This window comes from Chrysemys picta, chromosome 9, assembly GCF_011386835.1.
Source record: "Chrysemys picta bellii isolate R12L10 chromosome 9, ASM1138683v2, whole genome shotgun sequence".
In the NCBI taxonomy this organism is placed as follows: domain Eukaryota; kingdom Metazoa; phylum Chordata; order Testudines; family Emydidae; genus Chrysemys; species Chrysemys picta.
Window position 1 is genome coordinate 65,437,280 of NC_088799.1, and position 17,819 is coordinate 65,455,098.

The 17,819-nt window shown below is 51.0% G+C and overlaps 1 protein-coding gene across 8 annotated transcripts in view; it reads left to right on the forward strand.

Annotated features, from left to right (window-relative positions):
• Positions 1–17,819, forward strand: part of FRMPD3 (FERM and PDZ domain containing 3) — a 147,317-nt gene that overhangs the window by 100,425 nt on the left and 29,073 nt on the right. For 7 of the 8 annotated variants that reach the window (XM_065556443.1, XM_042861543.2, XM_065556440.1 and 4 more), the window contains 7 exons: positions 356–463; positions 1,410–1,541; positions 3,206–3,325; positions 3,963–4,099; positions 11,353–11,479; positions 12,335–12,424; positions 14,462–14,641. In XM_065556443.1, coding sequence (XP_065412515.1) covers positions 356–463; positions 1,410–1,541; positions 3,206–3,325; positions 3,963–4,099; positions 11,353–11,479; positions 12,335–12,424; positions 14,462–14,641 — 894 coding nt within the window. The remainder of the gene's footprint in view (positions 1–355; positions 464–1,409; positions 1,542–3,205; positions 3,326–3,962; positions 4,100–11,352; positions 11,480–12,334; positions 12,425–14,461; positions 14,642–17,819) is intronic. The other variant, XM_005285680.5, reaches the window with a different exon arrangement.

The following is a 17,819-nucleotide window of genomic DNA, read 5'->3' on the forward strand; positions in this document are numbered from 1 at the left end:
TGGGTTCCTGTACGGCTTGAGATGGATCAAGGGAGATTCAAGTATGTGAATCCACCAGACAGCTCTGAAATTCTCAGCCCTTGTGCTTTCAAAGAGCTCGACGCAGATGCTGTATTTTCACAGGAAATTTGCCTCTTCTTAGTGCATAATTCTGAAGGAGCAGAGGCTTCAGTAACCAGTATATCACTGACATTCTCTCTCTCTCTCATATTTCATGGGCCTCCCCCCTCATTCCCTCTCTTTCCCCCATCTCCTGTTCCTATACTCTTCCTTTCAACCCTCCCTTTCTTTGCTGCATTCCCTCCCTGTTTCACACCCATTGGTGCTCTGCCTTTCCCCTGGCCCTGTTTGCCAGGAGATGTTGAAGAAGGAAGCTCTCCTCCTCATCCCCAATGTATTGAAGGTTTTCCTGGAGAACGGGCAGATCAAGTCATTCACATTTGATGGCCGAACAACTGTCAAGGTGCGAACCCTCCTCTGACCCCACGGGCCCTTCCTTGGCTTCTGTGTTTCCCTTATCACATTTGCTTGTTCTGTTTCCCAGTCTCCTGCAGCCTTGCACAAAGCATGTTGCTGTCTGTGCACTGGCCCCAGATAATAAATAGCATGTTTCCCTCCCTGGGTGCTGTATTTTCCAGGTACAATATTCTGCTCTTCTGTGACCCCGTCTTCTCTCCCTCCCCCATTTCACCAGCCTCCACCTTTGTTTTGGGGTCCAGTGCTGAACCTGTGCCAGTCAACAGAAGATTTGCTGCTGAATCAGGCTGTTGGCATGCACTGTGCTACATACCCTGTTGTGCTACCCTCATGATCCCCACTCTGGCACTAGCTATAGCTCTTCAGAGTCGGGTCTGACATTCCTTGTACACAGCTGGCCTGGGGAGGGGGTACATTTGCAGCATGGTATGTGGATTATTTTTAAGCCTGTTATGCCCATTAACAATAACAGGCTGTTCTCCTAATTCCCAGCGCAGCCTGATTGAAAACATCCCCTCTGTTATAACAGTACTGACCAGTCAGAGATTTACATCTGCCCATCTAATACTCTGCCTTCTGTCCTCCCATGGGTAGTGGAATGGCCCGAGGTCTCTTTTATAAAGACATGTCCCCTAATGCAATGAGGGATCGCTCCTTTACTGTTGCCATAAGGGAGGTTCCCTTAGTCTCCCTTTGAGCTAGGTGCAGAGTAATACATTGCTATTGCACAGGCCATGGTCTGTTTAGTTAGTAGTTCTCCGATAACACTCTCCCAGGGCCTATGGAAAGGAACACGGAGCTGGGTTGCATAACAACAGTGCCCTGTTATACCCGGAACAGCAGCTCTTGCACCTCCTGCAAACATGCATACAGATGTTACCTGCTGGGCCCATGTAACCCTGCCTGTGTCTCTCTCTGGGTTACATTGCCAGGACGTGATGGTGACGCTACAGGACCGCCTCTCCCTGAGATACATCGAGCATTTTGCCCTGGTCCTGGAGTATTCCAGCCCGGAGCAGAGCCACAAGTTCCTCCTCCTCCAGGACAAGCAGCCCCTGGCCCACGTAAGCTTCTAAGCTGCATGGCTGGACACCTGCCACCAGGCCAAGCATTGTACTTGTAGCAGGAGGTCTGGCTCCATGAGGGTGGGGAGGTTTCCACCTAGGAGGAAGGAGCTCAGGGCTAGGCTGAAGGCGTAAGATGGAATCAGTTTGGTGACATCAGTCACTGCTGGAAAGGGTCCCACAGGCTCAGTTCTGCATGGGGGAGTCAGTGCTCCGGGGAAGTCCTGATGGGGCTGCCCAGGGAGAGAAACAATCCGTGATCTATCTGTCATACACTCTCCCATGGCAACGTGGAGATTCTTTTGCCCCCAAGACTGGGAGGGTTGGGAGGCCAGTGTTAACTAACATCCCTGGCAGAGCATAGGAGAGTTAGGCAGCTGCCTTCACATGTGGCCAGGAGATGAATCCAGGACTGCTGGTTATAGCTGCCAGGCATGGTTCCTTACAGTGTTAGACCTAAACGAATGATGTGTTTTAATCCTGCCCGGGAGGGATGAGCTTCTGCTGGGGCAAGAGGGGAATCCAGTCTGCAGGTCCATCCAGCCTGGGGTCCCGGGGGCTCACTGGCCCTGGGGTGAAGGGCATTCAGACTTGCAATCGTACTTTCTGATTAGCTGATGCAACGGAGACTCTTTTAGTGCCACATGGGGCAAGGAAGGGTTTCCACTGGCAGCTCCTTAGCTATCAGGTTCCCACTGGCACTTCAGCAGGCTCTGGAACCAGTAAGACGGGGAAAGGGGCTGACTGAGTGGCCTGTGGATCTGCCCAGCTGCATAGGAGACTCAGGCTTGATACCTGGACTGGATGAGGTTGGGAAAGGTGTGGAAGGAAGCAGTGTCCTTAGCCCCGTGATAGGGAGAATGTGCCTCACGTTGTTCTGCAGCGCCCCCTCTGGCCAACTGAGGGGCAGTTCTGATGCCTTGCAAGGAGAGCCCGACCCATTTCTCCGTGGCAAAGGGCAGGGGCTTCCAGGACGGCTTTTTAGTAAGAGTAATAATAATGTACGTCTTTGGGCTGCTGTACAAACACTGGCTTCGTGTAACCGGGAATCCTCAGCATCCTTCTGGGACACTCCCACACGGGAGAAGATTAAAAGATGGCAAGCCACATTCCCAAAAGGCTTCCCATTTGGGCTCCAATTGTGCAGGCACAAATCCTCAATTGTAGACCTCTAACTGTCTGGTCTGTGGGTACAGTCAGGTAGTGGGAGGTCTGAGTGTTCGTACGTGCATCTGCACCTGTCTAGTCGAATCTGATCTGATCTATGGGGTTGATATGACCTTGGTCTATAAGTGCCTGCAAAACTGGGCTTGTAATGCCTCTATAACTCTGCCGAAGTCCCACAGCCTCTTGCAGGAATGGCCCTGAATCCTGTCAGCTCCTCTCAGTGAGGCTGCCTGACCTCCCTGGCAGAGATGGGCTGAGCTGTGAAGTTCCAATCCAGCTCTGAATTCCCCTAGAGTTTGGTGCATTGTGCCCTAGTGTACCAGTTTGGGCTGATCTCAATTTCCAGGGTGAGTAAAGTGGACAGGGAACGGTAGGGGAAGGGGGCTTTGAAATGCACGGGGTGCAGAGCTGGATAAAGGACTGCTCCCCACACTGCTGCCTTACGACAGCAACTCCTGCTTCTTGCCTCACCTGCTCTTGTTCATCCCCTGGGACAGGTGGTGCAGAGGACACATTATCAGGGGATGCGATGCCTCTTCCGTGTGAGCTTCTTCCCCAAAGACCCGGTGGAGCTGCTGCATCGAGACCCAGCAGCATTTGAGTACCTGTACATCCAGGTAGGGGGAAGGACAGACAGAAGGTCAGGCCCGTGGCCAATAGAAATACAGCCTCATTGCTGTTCTCGGGTCACTTCAGTCCCAGCATTACCCAACGTGCTTTGCATTGCCCTGCTAGTGCCACTCAGAACTCCGGCAGTGAACTTCCTGCTGGCAGCGCCCTGCCAGTGCCACTCAGAACAGTGGCACTCTGAGCTTCCTGCCAGGGGTGCTCTGCCAGTGCCACTAAGAACACTGGCTCTGTGAGCTTCCTGTCGGCAGTGCCCTGCCAGTGCCACTAAGAACACTGGCTCTGTGAGCTTCCTGCCAGCAGTGCCCTGCCAGTGCCAGCAGTGCCCTGCCAGAAGTAAATCTGTTCTGGGATGGCTGTAACGTTGTGTTCCTCCCCTGCATTTGATGGAGATGTCAGATACTGTGAAGGCTGGCAGATCAGCTGAGGTGGCAGATGGTAGAAGAAGAAGCCAACCAGTCCGTTGCTGTCTGCAGAGCAGCCGGCCTGTGCCTGGCAGCTCGGTGCACTGCCTTCCCAAGGCAGAACTGTCTGGCAGCAACACTGGGATGCTCAGGTGTTGTGTTTGTGAAGCGGCCGAGGGGCCAGCTCCAGTTTGATTCTGAGCGGTCTCCTCTCTTACCCCAGAGCCGCAACGATGTGATCAGGGAGCGCTTTGGGATGGACCCCAAGCCAGAGACGCTGCTGAGTTTGGCTGCCCTCCATATCTACATCACCGTCTCCGCCACCCGGCCAGCCCAGAAGGTGTCCCTCAAAACTGTGGAGTGAGTCCTGATCTCCCAATTCCCCCTTCCCAGCCCTGCCCCCATTCCCCAGCCACGTATCGTTACCTGGCCAGGGCTCCTCCTTTGTCACTGGGGCTCTGCAGGTGAATGTTTCAGGATGAGGCGATGTAGGGTGCAGCTGGAATGCAGGTCAGAATCAGCTGATGGGAAGTGGGTTTGGCAGCAGGCCCAGCACAACGCTGTTGATAGGACACACAGAACATTTGCAAAGAGATGCCTGAAACCAGCAGGCTTTCATTACAAACACCAGACCCAGAACAGGCTGGTGGAGAAGTTTGCTGTGAACCTGGGGCCAGTTCCTGATTTACACCTTGGCGTCCAAAGCAGGCAAACCTGATGGGGCTGTATAATTCCAGCATACAATTGTAGCGATGCTTTGCATTTCCCTGTCCTGGGTCATTTGAGGCTTCCAGATTATGTTTCAATCAATAATGAATTAACCTTCACAGTCCTGCCCCGCCCATCCTATGAGGGAGGGAGGGAGGTGTTATCCCCTTTTCACATATGGAGAAACTGAGGCATACAGGGGTTAAGGGAGCTGGCCAAGTGTCAGAGCCAGAAGTAGACCCAAGATCTCCTGAGTCCTGGTTCCCAGCTCTAACCATTAAAGAATCCTTCCTTGCTAGCTGAAACTGAGTGGTTCTGAATGTTGCTTTGAAATCAGGGTTGGTTCAACCCCCAAATGCAGCAGATGCAGCACTCCTTGAAGGGAGGCCAAAGAGACCATTCTCTTAGGCCTGGTCTACACTATGAGTTTAGGTCGACTTTAGCAGCGTTAAATCGAATTAAGCCTGGACGTCCACACGACGAAGCCCTTTCTTTCGACTTAAAGGGCCCTTTAAACCGGTTTCTTTACTCCACCTCCGACGAGGGTATTAGCACTAAAATCGGCCTTTGCGGGTCGGATTTGGGGTAGTGTGGACAGAATTCGACGTTATTGGCCTCCGGGAGCTATCCCACAGTGCTTCATTGTGACCACTCTGGACAGCGCTCTCAACTCAGATGCACTGACCAGGTAGACAGGAAAAGCCCCACGAACTTTTGAATTTCATTTCCTGTTTGCCCAGCATGGAGAGCACAGGTGACCACGCAGAACTCATCAGCACAGGTAACCATGATGGAGTCCCAGGATCGCAAAAGACCTCCAGCATGGACCGAACGGGAGGTACGGGATCTGCTCGCCATATGGGGAGACGAATCAGTGCTAGCTGAACTCCATAGCAGTAAACGAAATGGCAAAATATTAGAAAAAGTCTCAAAGGCCATGAAGGACAGAGGCCATAACAGGGACGCACAGCAGTGCCGCGTGAAAATTAAGGAGCTAAGGCAAGCCTACCACAAAGCCAGAGAGGCAAAGGGAAGGTCTAGGGCAGAGCCACAAACATGCCGCTTCTACGCGGAGCTGCATGCCATTCTAGGGGGTGCAGCCACCACTACCCCAACCGTGTGCTTTGACTCCATCAATGGAGAATCACACCACAGGGAAGCGGGTTCGGGGTACGCGGAAGATGATGATGATGAAGACAATGAAGATAGCTCACAGCAAGGAAGCGGAGAAACCGGTTTCCCCAACAGCCAGGATATGTTTATCATCCTGGACCTGGAACCAGTAACCCCCGAACTCACCCAAGGCGTGCTCCCAGACCCTGAGGGCATACAAGGGACCTCTGGTGAGTGTACCTTTGTAAATATTACACATGGTTTAAAAGCAAGCATGTTTAATGATTAATTTGCCCTGGCAATCACGGACAGTACAGCTACTGGAAAAGTCTGTTAACGTGTATGGGGATGGAGTGGAAATCCTCCAGGGACATCTCCAGGAAGCTCTCCTTCATGGACTCCCAAAGCCTTTGCAAAAGGTTTCTGGGGAGGGCTGCCTTATCCTGTCCGCCATGGTAGGACACTTTACTATGCCAGGCCAGTAGCACGTAGTCTGGAATCATTGCATAACAAAGCATGGCAGCGTATGGTCCCGGTGTTTGCTGGCATGCAGACAACATCCATTCCTTATCTCTCTTTGTTATCCTGAGGAGAGTGATATCATTCACAGTCACCTGGTTGAAATGGGGTGATTTTATTAAGGGGACATTCAGAGGTCCCCGTTCCTGCTCGGCTGAACAGAAATGTTCCCCGCTGTTAGCCACGTGGTGTGGGGGAGGGGTGAAGTGATCATCCCAGAGAATTGTTTCAGAGTAGCAACCGTGTTAGTCTGTATCCACAAAAAGAACAGGAGTACTTGTGGCACCTTAGAGACTAACAGATTTATTAGAGCATAAGCTTTCGTGGACTACAGCCCACTTCTTCGGATGCATCCGAAGAAGTGGGCTGTAGTCCACAAAAGCTTATGCTCTAATAAATCTGTTAGTCTCTAAGGTGCCACAAGTACTCCTGTTCTTTTTCCAGAGAATTGTGTGTGTGTGTGGGGGGGGGGGGGGGGGGATAGTTGGGTTTGTGCTGCATGTTAACCCGGAAACCGCAGCCCCTCCTTTTACATTGCAAACCCATTTTAAATGGCCAACCCAACGGGTCCTTGGTATGGGAAATGAGGGCGTTGCTGTTTGAAACCATTCCCACAGGTTATGAAGGTTAAAAAAGCCAAAAGACTGTGGCTTACCATGGCTGCCTGCAAGCCGAATTCTGTTGCCTGGCACTGCCTGAGTGATCTCTCATACCAAACCGGCAGGCCTTCAATATAAGAGGAAAAATGCGACCTTGTAACAAAAGCACGTGTGCTGTGTAATGTGAACAGCAAAATTTAACGTGAAAGAGTGTACCCATTGTTCTCTAAAATGTGTCTTTTTTAACCACCTCTCCCTTCTCCTCCACCAGCTGCAAATGTTTCTCCTTCACAGAGGCTAGTGAAGATTAGAAGAAGAAAACAGCGGACTCGGGATGATATGTTCTCGGAGCTCCAGATGTCCTCCCACGCTGACAGAGCACAGCAGAATGCATGGAGGCAGTCAATATCAGAGTGCAAAAAAGCACAATATGAACGAGAGGAGAGGTGGCGGGCTGAAGAGGATAGGTGACGTCAGCTTGCTGACAGAAGGCAAGAGTCAATGCTCCGTCTGCTGGAGCATCAAACTGAAATGTTCCAGCGTATGGTTGAATTACAGGAAAGGCAGCAGGAGCAGAGACTGCCGCTACAGCCCCTGTGTAACCAACAGCCCTCCTCCCCAAGTTCCATAGCCTCCTCACCCAGACGCCCAAGAACACGGTGGGGGGGGGCCTCTGGCCACCCAGCCACTCCACCCCAGATGATTGCCCAAGCATCAGAAGGCTGGCCTTCAATAAGAGTTAAAGTTTTAAACTGCAGTGTGTCCTTGTCCTTCCCTCCTCCCCCACCCCACCCGGTGCTTCCCTCCTCCCCCACCCCTCCCGGGCTACCTTGGCAGTTATCCCTCTAGTTGTGTGATGAATTAATAAAGAATGCATGAATGTGAAGTAACAATGACTTTATTGCCTCCCCAAGCGATGCTCGAAGTGGGAGGGGAGGGTGGTTAGCTTACAGGGAAGTGGAGTGAACTGGGGGGGGCGGGGGGGAGGGTTCATCAAGGAGAAACAAACAGAAGTTTCACACCGTAGCCTGGCCAGTCACAAAACTAGTTTTCAAAGCTTCTCTGATGCGCACAGCACCCTGCTGTACTCTTCTAACCGCCCTGGTGTTTGGCTGTGCATAATCAGCGGCCAGGCGATATGCCTCAATCTCCCACCCCACCATAAATGTCTCCCCCTTACTCTCACAGATATTGTGGAGCGCACAGCAAGCAGCAATAACAATTGGAATATTGGCTTCGCTGAGGTCTATCCGAGTCAGTAAACTGCGCCAGCGCACTTTTAAACGTCCAAATGCACATTCCACCACCATTTGGCACTTGCTCAGCCTATAGTTGAACAGGTCCTGACTCCTGTCCAGGCTGCCTGTGTACGGCTTCATGAGCCATGGCATTAAGGGGTAGGCTGGGTCCCCAAGGATAATGATAGGCATTTCAACATCCCCAACGGTTATTTTCTGGTCCGGGAAGAAAGTCCTTTCCTCCAGCTTTTGAAACAGACCAGAGTTCCTGAAGACGCGAGCATCATGTACCTTTCCCGGCCATCCCACGTTGATATCGGTGAAACGTCCCTTGTGATCCACCAGGGCTGCAGCAGCATTGAAAAGTACCCCTTGCGATTTATGTACTCGGTGGCTTGGTGCTCCAGTGACAAGATAGGGATATGGGTTCCGTCTATCGTCCCACCACAGTTTGGGAATCCCATTGCAGCAAAGCCATCCACTATGACCTGCACGTTTCCCAGAGTCACTACCCTTGATATCAGCAGGTCTTTGATTGCATTGGCTACTTGGATCACAGCAGCCCCCACAGTAGATTTGCCCACTGCAAATTGATTCTCAACTGACCGGTAGCTGTCTGGCATTGCAAGCTTCCACAGGGCTATTGCCACTCGCTTCTCAACTGTGAGGGCAGCTCTCATCCTGGTATTCTGGCACTTCAGGGCAGGGGAAAGCAAGTCACAAAGTTCCATGAAAGTGCCCTTACGCATGCGAAAGTTTCGCAGCCACTGGGAATCGTCCCACACCTGCAACACGATGCGGTCCCACCAGTCTGCTTGTTTCCTGGGCCTAGAATCGGCATTCCATGCCATGAACCTCCCCCAGTAACACCATGATTTGCACATTGCTAGGGCCAGTACTTTGTGAGAGGTCTATGTCCATGTCAATTTCCTCATCACTCTCGTCGCTGTGATGCAAGCGCTGCAATCTCCTCCTCGCCTGGTTTTGCTTTGGCATGTTCTGGCTCTGAATATACTCCAGGACAATTTGTGTGGTGTTCATAGTGCTCATAATTGCCGCGGGGATCTGAGCGGGCTCCATGATCCCAGTGCTATGGCATCTGGGCTGAAAAAAGGCGCGAAACTATTGTCTGACGGAGGGAGGGAGGGAGGGGTGAGTGCTGACATGGCTTACAGGTACAGGGAATTAAAATCAACAAAGGTGGCTGTGCATCAGGGAGAAACACAAACAACTGTCACACAGAATGGCCCCCCCAAAGATTGAACTCAAAACCATAGGTTTAGCAGGCCGTTGATTTCACGGAGGGAGGGGGAAGCAAATGAATACAGAACAAATCTGGTCCATCTATTTTTTACATCTTAAGCTGGCAGCAGACGGTGCCGCATGACTGATAGCCATCGGCATCTTCTGGGTGTTTGGCAGAAAATGATGTACTATGACTGCTAGCCATCATCGTCAAGACGGTTCAATAGGCCAGGAGACAAAACGTGTCTGCCCAGGTGCCTCTGATTGAACTCACTGAGGAATACGACGATGACGGATACCAGTCGTAATACACCATCCACTGCCAAAAGGCAAGGAGCTGCTGCTGTGTAGCAATGCAGCCCCACGTCTGCCAGCACCCAGATAGCCGATGACGGCTACCAGTCATACTGCACTGTCTACTGCCAAAAGGCAATTAGCTGCTGCTGTGTAGCAATGCAGTACCACGTCTGCCGGCACCCAGATGATATATGGTGATGGTGAGCTGAGTGGGCTCCATGCTTGCCATGGTATGTTGTCTGCACAGGTAACCCAGGTAAAAAGGCGCAAATCGATTGTCTGCCGTTGCTCTGACGGAGGGGGAGGGGCCTGACGATATGTACCCAGAACCCCCCGCGACACTGTTTTTGCATCATCAGGCATTGGGATCTCAACCCAGAATTCCAATGGGTGGCGGAGACTGCGGGAACTGTGGGATAGCTACCCACAGTGCAACGCTCTGGAAGTCGATGCTAGCCACGGTACTGTGGACGCAGTCCGACGACTTAATGCGCTTAGAGCATTTTATGTGGGGACACACACCATCGACTGTATAAAACCGATTTCTATAAAACCGGCTTCTATAAATTCGACCTAATTTCGTAGTGTAGACATACCCTTAGCCCTGGCAGACCAAAACAGCCAAGGCTCAGCCTTCTTCACTGCTTGTGGTGCCCTGTAGACGCTTAGCAATGGCTTTGGCTCCCTCTGTTGGCAAGAGGGTGCTTCAGTGTCCCAATAACTGTTTCCAGCTCCTGTCTGCCTCTCCACTCCCATCCTTTGCACCCTGCCAGCTGGCTCCCTGAGATCCAGCCAAATATGGCCAGTAGAATGGAGCTGTGGCACATCAGGCAATGCCTGCAGATTGCGCGGGAGGGGAGGAGAGCGCAAGCTGGGTACTCGGAATCATCTTCACCGCAGTCTGGGGTCAATAGTCAACCTGCAGAACGTTCCCCCTCCTCCTATGCAGTAGATTGCAGGGCAGAATGTGTGCCATACCATGTGAGCAGGGGAGGAATAATCCAGCCTTCATCCTGGACATGCACTAGGCAGCCAGTCCTTGGCAGACTGAGGTTTCTCATCTCAGCAGTAAGAATCCATTCCTCCTGAGGCCAAAACTCCAGCCACCTTGATGCAGCCTGAAATGAAGCATATGAGCTACCAAAGTCTGTGCTAGCATCACACCGGGAGAGGGGCCCTGATTGGGAGCCATGTGGGGCAGAGACCTTGTCTGTAAAGCACCTAACAGATTAGAAATAATACACGATTGTAATAATGGTAGAACGGGAGAGAACTCCTCCTGTCTCTCCAGTCACTTGGAATAAGGACAAGCTCTGGATTTGTTTGCCTCTCTGGAGTAGACTTGAGGTACTTACTGGTTTGGAAGCAGAAACAATGTAGTGAAGTGGCGGATCAACACTTACTTGGTTATAAATGTGGCTGGGTCTTTATAAACCAATACTTCTGTTAGTCTCAAAGGTGCCACAGGACCCTCTGTTGCTATAAACCAGCAGTAGCGTTAGAAACCGGGGTCCAAATTCAGACCTGATGTCAATGGGTGAGACTCTGCTGACTTCAGAGTAGTTACACCCACTGACACCAGGGCTGAATTTGGCCCCAGATTTGTATCTTGCAGTGAAACCCTGCCTTGCTTCTCATCCCCATCCCCTACACCAGAACTCCCCAGCGGTAGGATCTGCATCTGACCACTTCCTGATTCACTCTGCTAAGGTAGCAGGAGGGCTTAGAGGAGGCCCAGTGGTGTCTCAGAGCTGCTCCCCACCCACACACACCTGCCCTCAGGTTCTGTCCATGTGTATTGTTCTCCTCCTTCCCCTCCATTCTCTGTCATCTTCTCTCTCTTCTGAGCACCTGCTGCTCTCTCTCCTCTCTCTGAAGTCATTTCTGCTTGCAGGAAGGAGTGGGGGCTGGAGCCGTTTCTGCCTCCTTCACTTCTGCAGCTCATCAAAGAGAAGAGCCTTCGGAAATCTCTCTCTCAGCAGCTGAAGGCCCATCAAAACCAGCCGCCCAGTGGCACCAAGGTAAGCAGAAGCCAGCGCAGCCCTACCATGGGTTCTGGGTGGGGAGTGCTGCAGCTGGTATATGCTTGCAGGAGCTTTTATGTTTTCACTTGCGATTAGTGTGCATGGCTAGCCAGGGATTCGTGTTATTGTATGCAATTGATGTTTAAATCCATTACAGTGTGCTGTAAACCCCCGGGGGTGACAGCCCGCTAGCCTGCTCTTTGTCATGAATCCATTTGCCAGGGTGATCTGGATTTCACAGCAGTAAACCGTGGTGGAGCACAGTCAGTTCAGATAAACTAAGAACCACCTGAAACTTGGCCAAAAAGTCACCAGTTTAGTTAACTTGGCTTTAGGATTATTTTCCCATTTTTTGCTTCCGAGCATCAAGAGTCAGATGTGTGGCAATGCCCCAGGAGAGGGGCCTGTCTGCCCATCCAGCCCCTGCCATTGCTGGAGTTCCTGTGAGGGAGGCCACTTCTCACGGGAGCTGTAGATCCCAGAAGGATACATCATCCTCTAAGGGTTTACAGAAGTACCTGCATGTCTGAATGGACGTTCTCCTTCTCTGGGCCAATAAACTTTTAGACGTTTGCCCTGCCCCACTGCAAAATAAACTATTTGTTTCCAACAACAGCAGCTACTTGCCTTCAGTTGTTAAGGGAGCACAGCTGCCCTCTCCACATCACCTGGGGATGTCTCCATGTCACGAATCATTTGAGGCACAATGGCAAATTCTAAACCCCCCAAAACTGTGCACCAAGCACTCCCCAAGCTTCTGGAGAGGACCTTCCTTGACTCCTTCTTTGGGATCCTCTTTAGCTTTTTCAGTCTCTTGAGTCTTTGCCTTGTTACACTGATGTATTTCCTCAGGTTTCAACAACCCAGGCAAAGCTCCAGTATCTGCGGATCTTGAATGAGCTTCCGACCTTTGCAGGAGTCCTCTTCAACACAGTGGGACTGGTATGGTAATTCCAGCACGATTCAGAGTAGACCATCCTCATGATTTTGGGTGGGTCTTTATGGGTTCTGAGGGTGCCGCATAATTGGCAGTTGGCCTTTGGCATGCACAACAGCATATGCACACGCACGCACATGCACGAATGTGCACAGGTATCCATGATCTCCAAATAAAAGACAGAACATTTCCCAGATTCTAATGAACTCCCCTGGTGTGAGGTCACAATACTAGTCTGCCCATAAAACCTTCAGTCTCCACTGACTACAGGCCAGATCCTCAGCTGGTATGAATTGTAACTCAGTGGAAGTCAATGAATCAGTGCCAATTTCTACCAGATGAAGATTGGGCCCTTTGTGTCTGTAGTTGTTTAATTAGATGATCTTCTACCCAATTAATTTAAAGGGCCTCAGCCGTACTCTTAAATCCCAGCTCCACTATAGAAATCCTGTTTGCCAGGGTTTGCAGCTGTAAACGTTTAGTGGCTGTCCTATCGTTGGCCCTTGGACATCTCATCTTTCCCTCCCCCTCCATGAGTGTCTGTGAGGCATGGAAGCATGTGAAGGGATCCGAGTCCCAGGAAACGTTCCCTATTCAGTCTTTGCGATGAATACATCAGACAGCCTTGAAATTTCTGTGATTAGCAATCCCAGCCTGTCCATTGGTCTGCAGCGTCTCGGAAGCTGTTACACTGATATAATCTGCCTGGGTATAGTCCACTCCTTCCGCCTACTTGCCATCCCCATTAAAATCATCCTCATCAACACAGCCTCATTTTGTCCACTGCAGGATGAAGGCCACGCAGCCAAACCATGAGCACATAGGACCTACCAAGGTTCCCAGTTGCCTGGCTCATCTCCATCTCTAGTGGTCCTTGTGCCACCTTCCATCCATGGCTCTCCATTCTGTTGTAAGTTTCATCCATCTGCTATCGTTTCTTCCTGCCACACAGACTGTACCCACTTTCACGACGTCCTCTTACCTTGCTTCCTTCCCCATTGGTTTGGTCTGCAGCATGTTTTTTACTTGCTTCTTCATAATTATGTAAAAACTCCAAAAGCGCCTATCCCAACAGCTCCAAGCACTCCATTAAAAAAGATCCAGACTATATTAAGCACAGTGTGGTTGAGGGATTAGAGCAGGGGAGTGGGCGTCAGGTCTCCTGCCTCCCATTCCTGGGTTCTGACACTGACTTGCTTCATATCCTTGGGCAAGTGACATCTCTCCATGCCTTAGTTTCCTCAAATGTAAAATGAAGGGAGGGATATTGATCTAGCATGTCCAGGAGGGGCCCAGAGAGTTAATGCTCATAAAGCACTTTGACATGCTCAGATGAAAGGCTCAACGGAGGTGCAATATATGCATTAGGGCAATAATAGAGTGTGATCTTCATCATTATTTTCCTGTGTGTGTTTGTCCAACCTGTAGCTTTCCCTTCACGTTCCAGCTTAGCACCATGTGTCATGGCTGGAAGGGCCAGGTCAATACTGATCGCCATTGTTAATCAGAGATCAGCTTCTTATTTTCCTTTATTGTTCCATAAAATTCCTCCCCAACCCCTCTCGTCCTCCTCCCCTTTCACCGGCCTCCTCCTCCTCAGAGGTTATTTAAAACCCGCCATCTTTGTAACATGCTTTTACTTTTCTGTAGCGCGACAACAGGCCTGAATATTTCATGCAGACAATCAGTTCTGCTATTTATTTTTAAATAGTCTTGGCAACCTGCATGCTGTTCCGAGGTGCCATTCCCAGCACTGCGGAAAAGGGAGTTAAACTGTTGGCAAGCTCCAGGTGTGTTCTCAGCATTGGCTGCCCCCCCTGCCCTGCATTAAGTATCTCTGGTGCTGTGACCCCTCCCCCCGGCCCAGATCCAGGGTGGACTTCAGCCAGCCGAGTAAATAACGTCTTGGCTACAGACTTGGCTCGGTGTAAGGAACAGAGCTCAGCTGGGGTTGGGCAGGCAGCCTTTTCACATACAGCTGCATGGCATTTTTTCACGTCTGTCTCTCTCTTTTGATTCGGCTGGGGTGGCCGCCCTCTCAGGACGAGAAGCAACCGGCCACCATGCTCCTGGTGGGCCCCCGCCACGGTATCAGTCATGTCATCGACCTGAAGACCAACCTCACCACGGTGTTGTCAGAGTTCAGCAAGGTCAGCAAGATCCAGCTGTTCAGGGAAAACCAGGGTGTGGCACGAGTGGAGACCAGCATCCTGGATGCCAAGGTAGGCACAAGTTCCTCCCAGGGCAGGTGCAGAAGGAGTCATGGTCTTCAGCTGGGAGAAGGGCTAGCAGGGAGGTTCACACGAGATGGCTCAGAGGCTGTGGGTCAGGGCTCCTCTGAGGACTTGTCTTCAGATGGCATTTAGGGCATGAGTGCAGATGTGTTGGTTGGTCTCATCATTAATGTCTCCTGGACACTTGTCCATTGGAGAAGTGGGGTGGTCAAGTAGAGAGTGCACTGGACTGGGAGTCAGGAGACCTGGGTTCTAGTCCTAGCTCTGCTGCTGGCCTGCTGCGTGACCTTGGGCTAGTCACTTCCCCTCTGTTTCCCCTGGGTCTGTCTTGTCCACTTAGAGTGTAAGCTGCCTTGGGTAGGGCCTGGCTCGCTATGCGTTTGTAAAGCGTCTGGAGCTCTGGTCTTGGTCGGGGTTCCTAAGTGCTACTGTGATACTGTGTGCTTTGACCAGATGCGGGGTTGCAGGTTGGGACTGAGATGACTTTAGTGAGCTGGGTGGAGATTCAGGACATGAGTAGCAGGGAATTCTGTCCTGCCACCAGATCAGGGACAGACAGTGATGACAAATGGACACGTCCTGGGTGGGTCATACCCCTCTGGCAGGTACCCGAGGGGTGTGTCTCTTTCTTACACATCAGCAACTCTGGAATAGCTTGGCATGCCAATGAAGCCTCATCGAATTGAACTGAAAAAGTGTTAGTCAGGACTAGGGAGCATTGACAATGCTGTTTGAGGGCCCAGTGGGAGCAGCAGAGGTGCTGCAATCGAGACTGAGGCGCACTGGCAGGAGCTGGCACTGCTTTAGCCCTCACTGAACCCCTGCAGTTAGCCCCTCACCTCCGCAACCAGCCACACACTCTGAGAAAGGCTGTAGGAAGGAACCGTTTTGAGAACATCACCTTGCAGGTCTACCGGCCTCTGTTGGCTTTGCCAGCTTCTCCAGCTGTGCCTGGCAACCGCAAACATAGGTGATCTCCACAGAATCCTAGGGGCTGGATGCAGAAGAGACCCATCTCTCTGCCAGTCCATGATGACTGTTTCCATTTACTAGGGGGGTGTCCCATCATGGTTGCAGAGTCACAAGCGCTGGGATTTTCATTGTCCCCTGGGAGATGCTTCCCCAGGAACTCACTGTCAGGAAGTGTTCTTGATACTCAGCCTAAAGGTTCCCTTTCTTAATATCAGCCCATGCCTGAGTCTCTCCCCCCTACCCCTATGTACTGTTCAAAGCAGATGGTCTGTCTCCTTGGTGTGAACATCCTGCTGAGATCTTTGGACTGTTAGCATGTCATCCCTCTTCAGTTGCCACTTAGCCAGGCTTTAGTACCTTTAATCTCTCCCCATCAGTCTCTGCCACTGGCCCCTGATTATTCCTCTAGCAGCCCTCTTATCTGCCTCTAAATTGTCACAATCCTTCTGGTAACAGGCACCCAGAACTGAAGCAATATTCTAGGCACAGAGCCATAGAGAGTAGGATTGTTACCTCCCTGCTGTGGGATGAGAGACCTCTGTATATGCAGCCCGAATTTGCATTGGCATTGCTTGCTGCGAAATTACATTGCAGGTTCAGGTCTAACTTGCTGTCCACAGACACCGCTAAATCCCTGCCAATACCTCCATGCATGGGCAGAAATTGTGGAAAAGCAGCATCACTTGCCCCATAACCTCAGCCGTGCAGAACACAACGTCATCCACAGCCTCAGGAACAACTCTGACATCATAATCAAAAAGGCTGACAAAGGAAGTGCGGTCGTCATCATGAATAGGTCGGAATATGAACGAGAGGCTGTTAGGCAGCACTCTAACACCACATTCTACAGGCCATTACCCTCTGATCCCACTGAGGGTTACCAAAAGAAACTACACCATTTGCTCAAGAAACTCCCTGGAAAAGCACAGGAACAAATCTGCACAGACATACCCCTAGAGCCCGGACCAGGGGTATTCTATCTGCTACCCAAGATCCATAAACCTGGAAATCCTGGACGCCCCATCATCTCAGGCATTGGCACCCTGACAGCAGGATTGTCTGGCTATGTAGACTCTCTCCTCAGGCCATACACTACCAGCACTCCTAGCTATCTTTGAGACACCTCTGACTTCCTGAGGAAACTACAATCCATTGGTGATCTTCCAGAAAACACCATCCTAGCCACTGTGGATGTAGAAGCCCTCTCCATCAACATTCCACACAAAGATGGACTATAAGCCGTCAGGAACAGTATCCCCGATAATGTCACGGCAAACCTGGTGGCTGAACTTTGTGACTTTGTCCTCACCCACAACTATTTCACATTTGGGGACAATGTATACCTTCAAGTCAGCAGCATTGCTATGGGTACTCACATGGCCCCACAGTATGCCACCATTTTATGGCTGACTTAGAACAACGCTTCCTCAGCTCTCATCCCCTAACGCCCCTACTCTACTTTCGCTATATTGATGACATCTTCATCATCTGGACCCATGGAAAAGAAGCCCTTGAGGAATTCCACCAAGATTTCAACAATTTCCATCCCACCATCAACCTCAGCCTGGACCAGTCCATACAAGAGATTCACTTCCTGGACACTACAGTGCTAATAAGCGATGGTCACATAAACACCACCCTATACCAGAAACCTACTGACCGCTATACTTACCTACATGCCTCCAGCTTTCATCCAGACCACATCACACAATTCATTGTCTACAGCCAAGCTGTAAGATACAACTGCATTTGCTCCAATTCCTCAGAGACAAACACCTACAAGATCTCTATCAAGAACTCTTAAAACTACAATACCCACCTGCTGAAGTGAAGAAACAGATTGACAGAGCCAGAAGAATACCCAGAAGTCACCTACTCCAGGACAGGCCCCACAAAGAAAGTAACAGAACGCCACTAGCCATCAACTTCAGCCCCCAACTAAAACCTCTCCAGCGCATCATCAAGGATCTACAACCTATCCTGAATGATGATCCCTCACTCACACAGATCTTGGGAGACAGGCCAGTTCTCGCTTACAGACAGCCCCCCAACCTGAAGCAAATAGTCACAAGCAACCACACACCACACAACAATATCACTAACCCAGGAACCTATCCCTGCAACAAAGCCCGTTGCCAACTCTGTCCACATATCTATTCAAGGGACACCATCATAGGACCTAATCACATCAGCC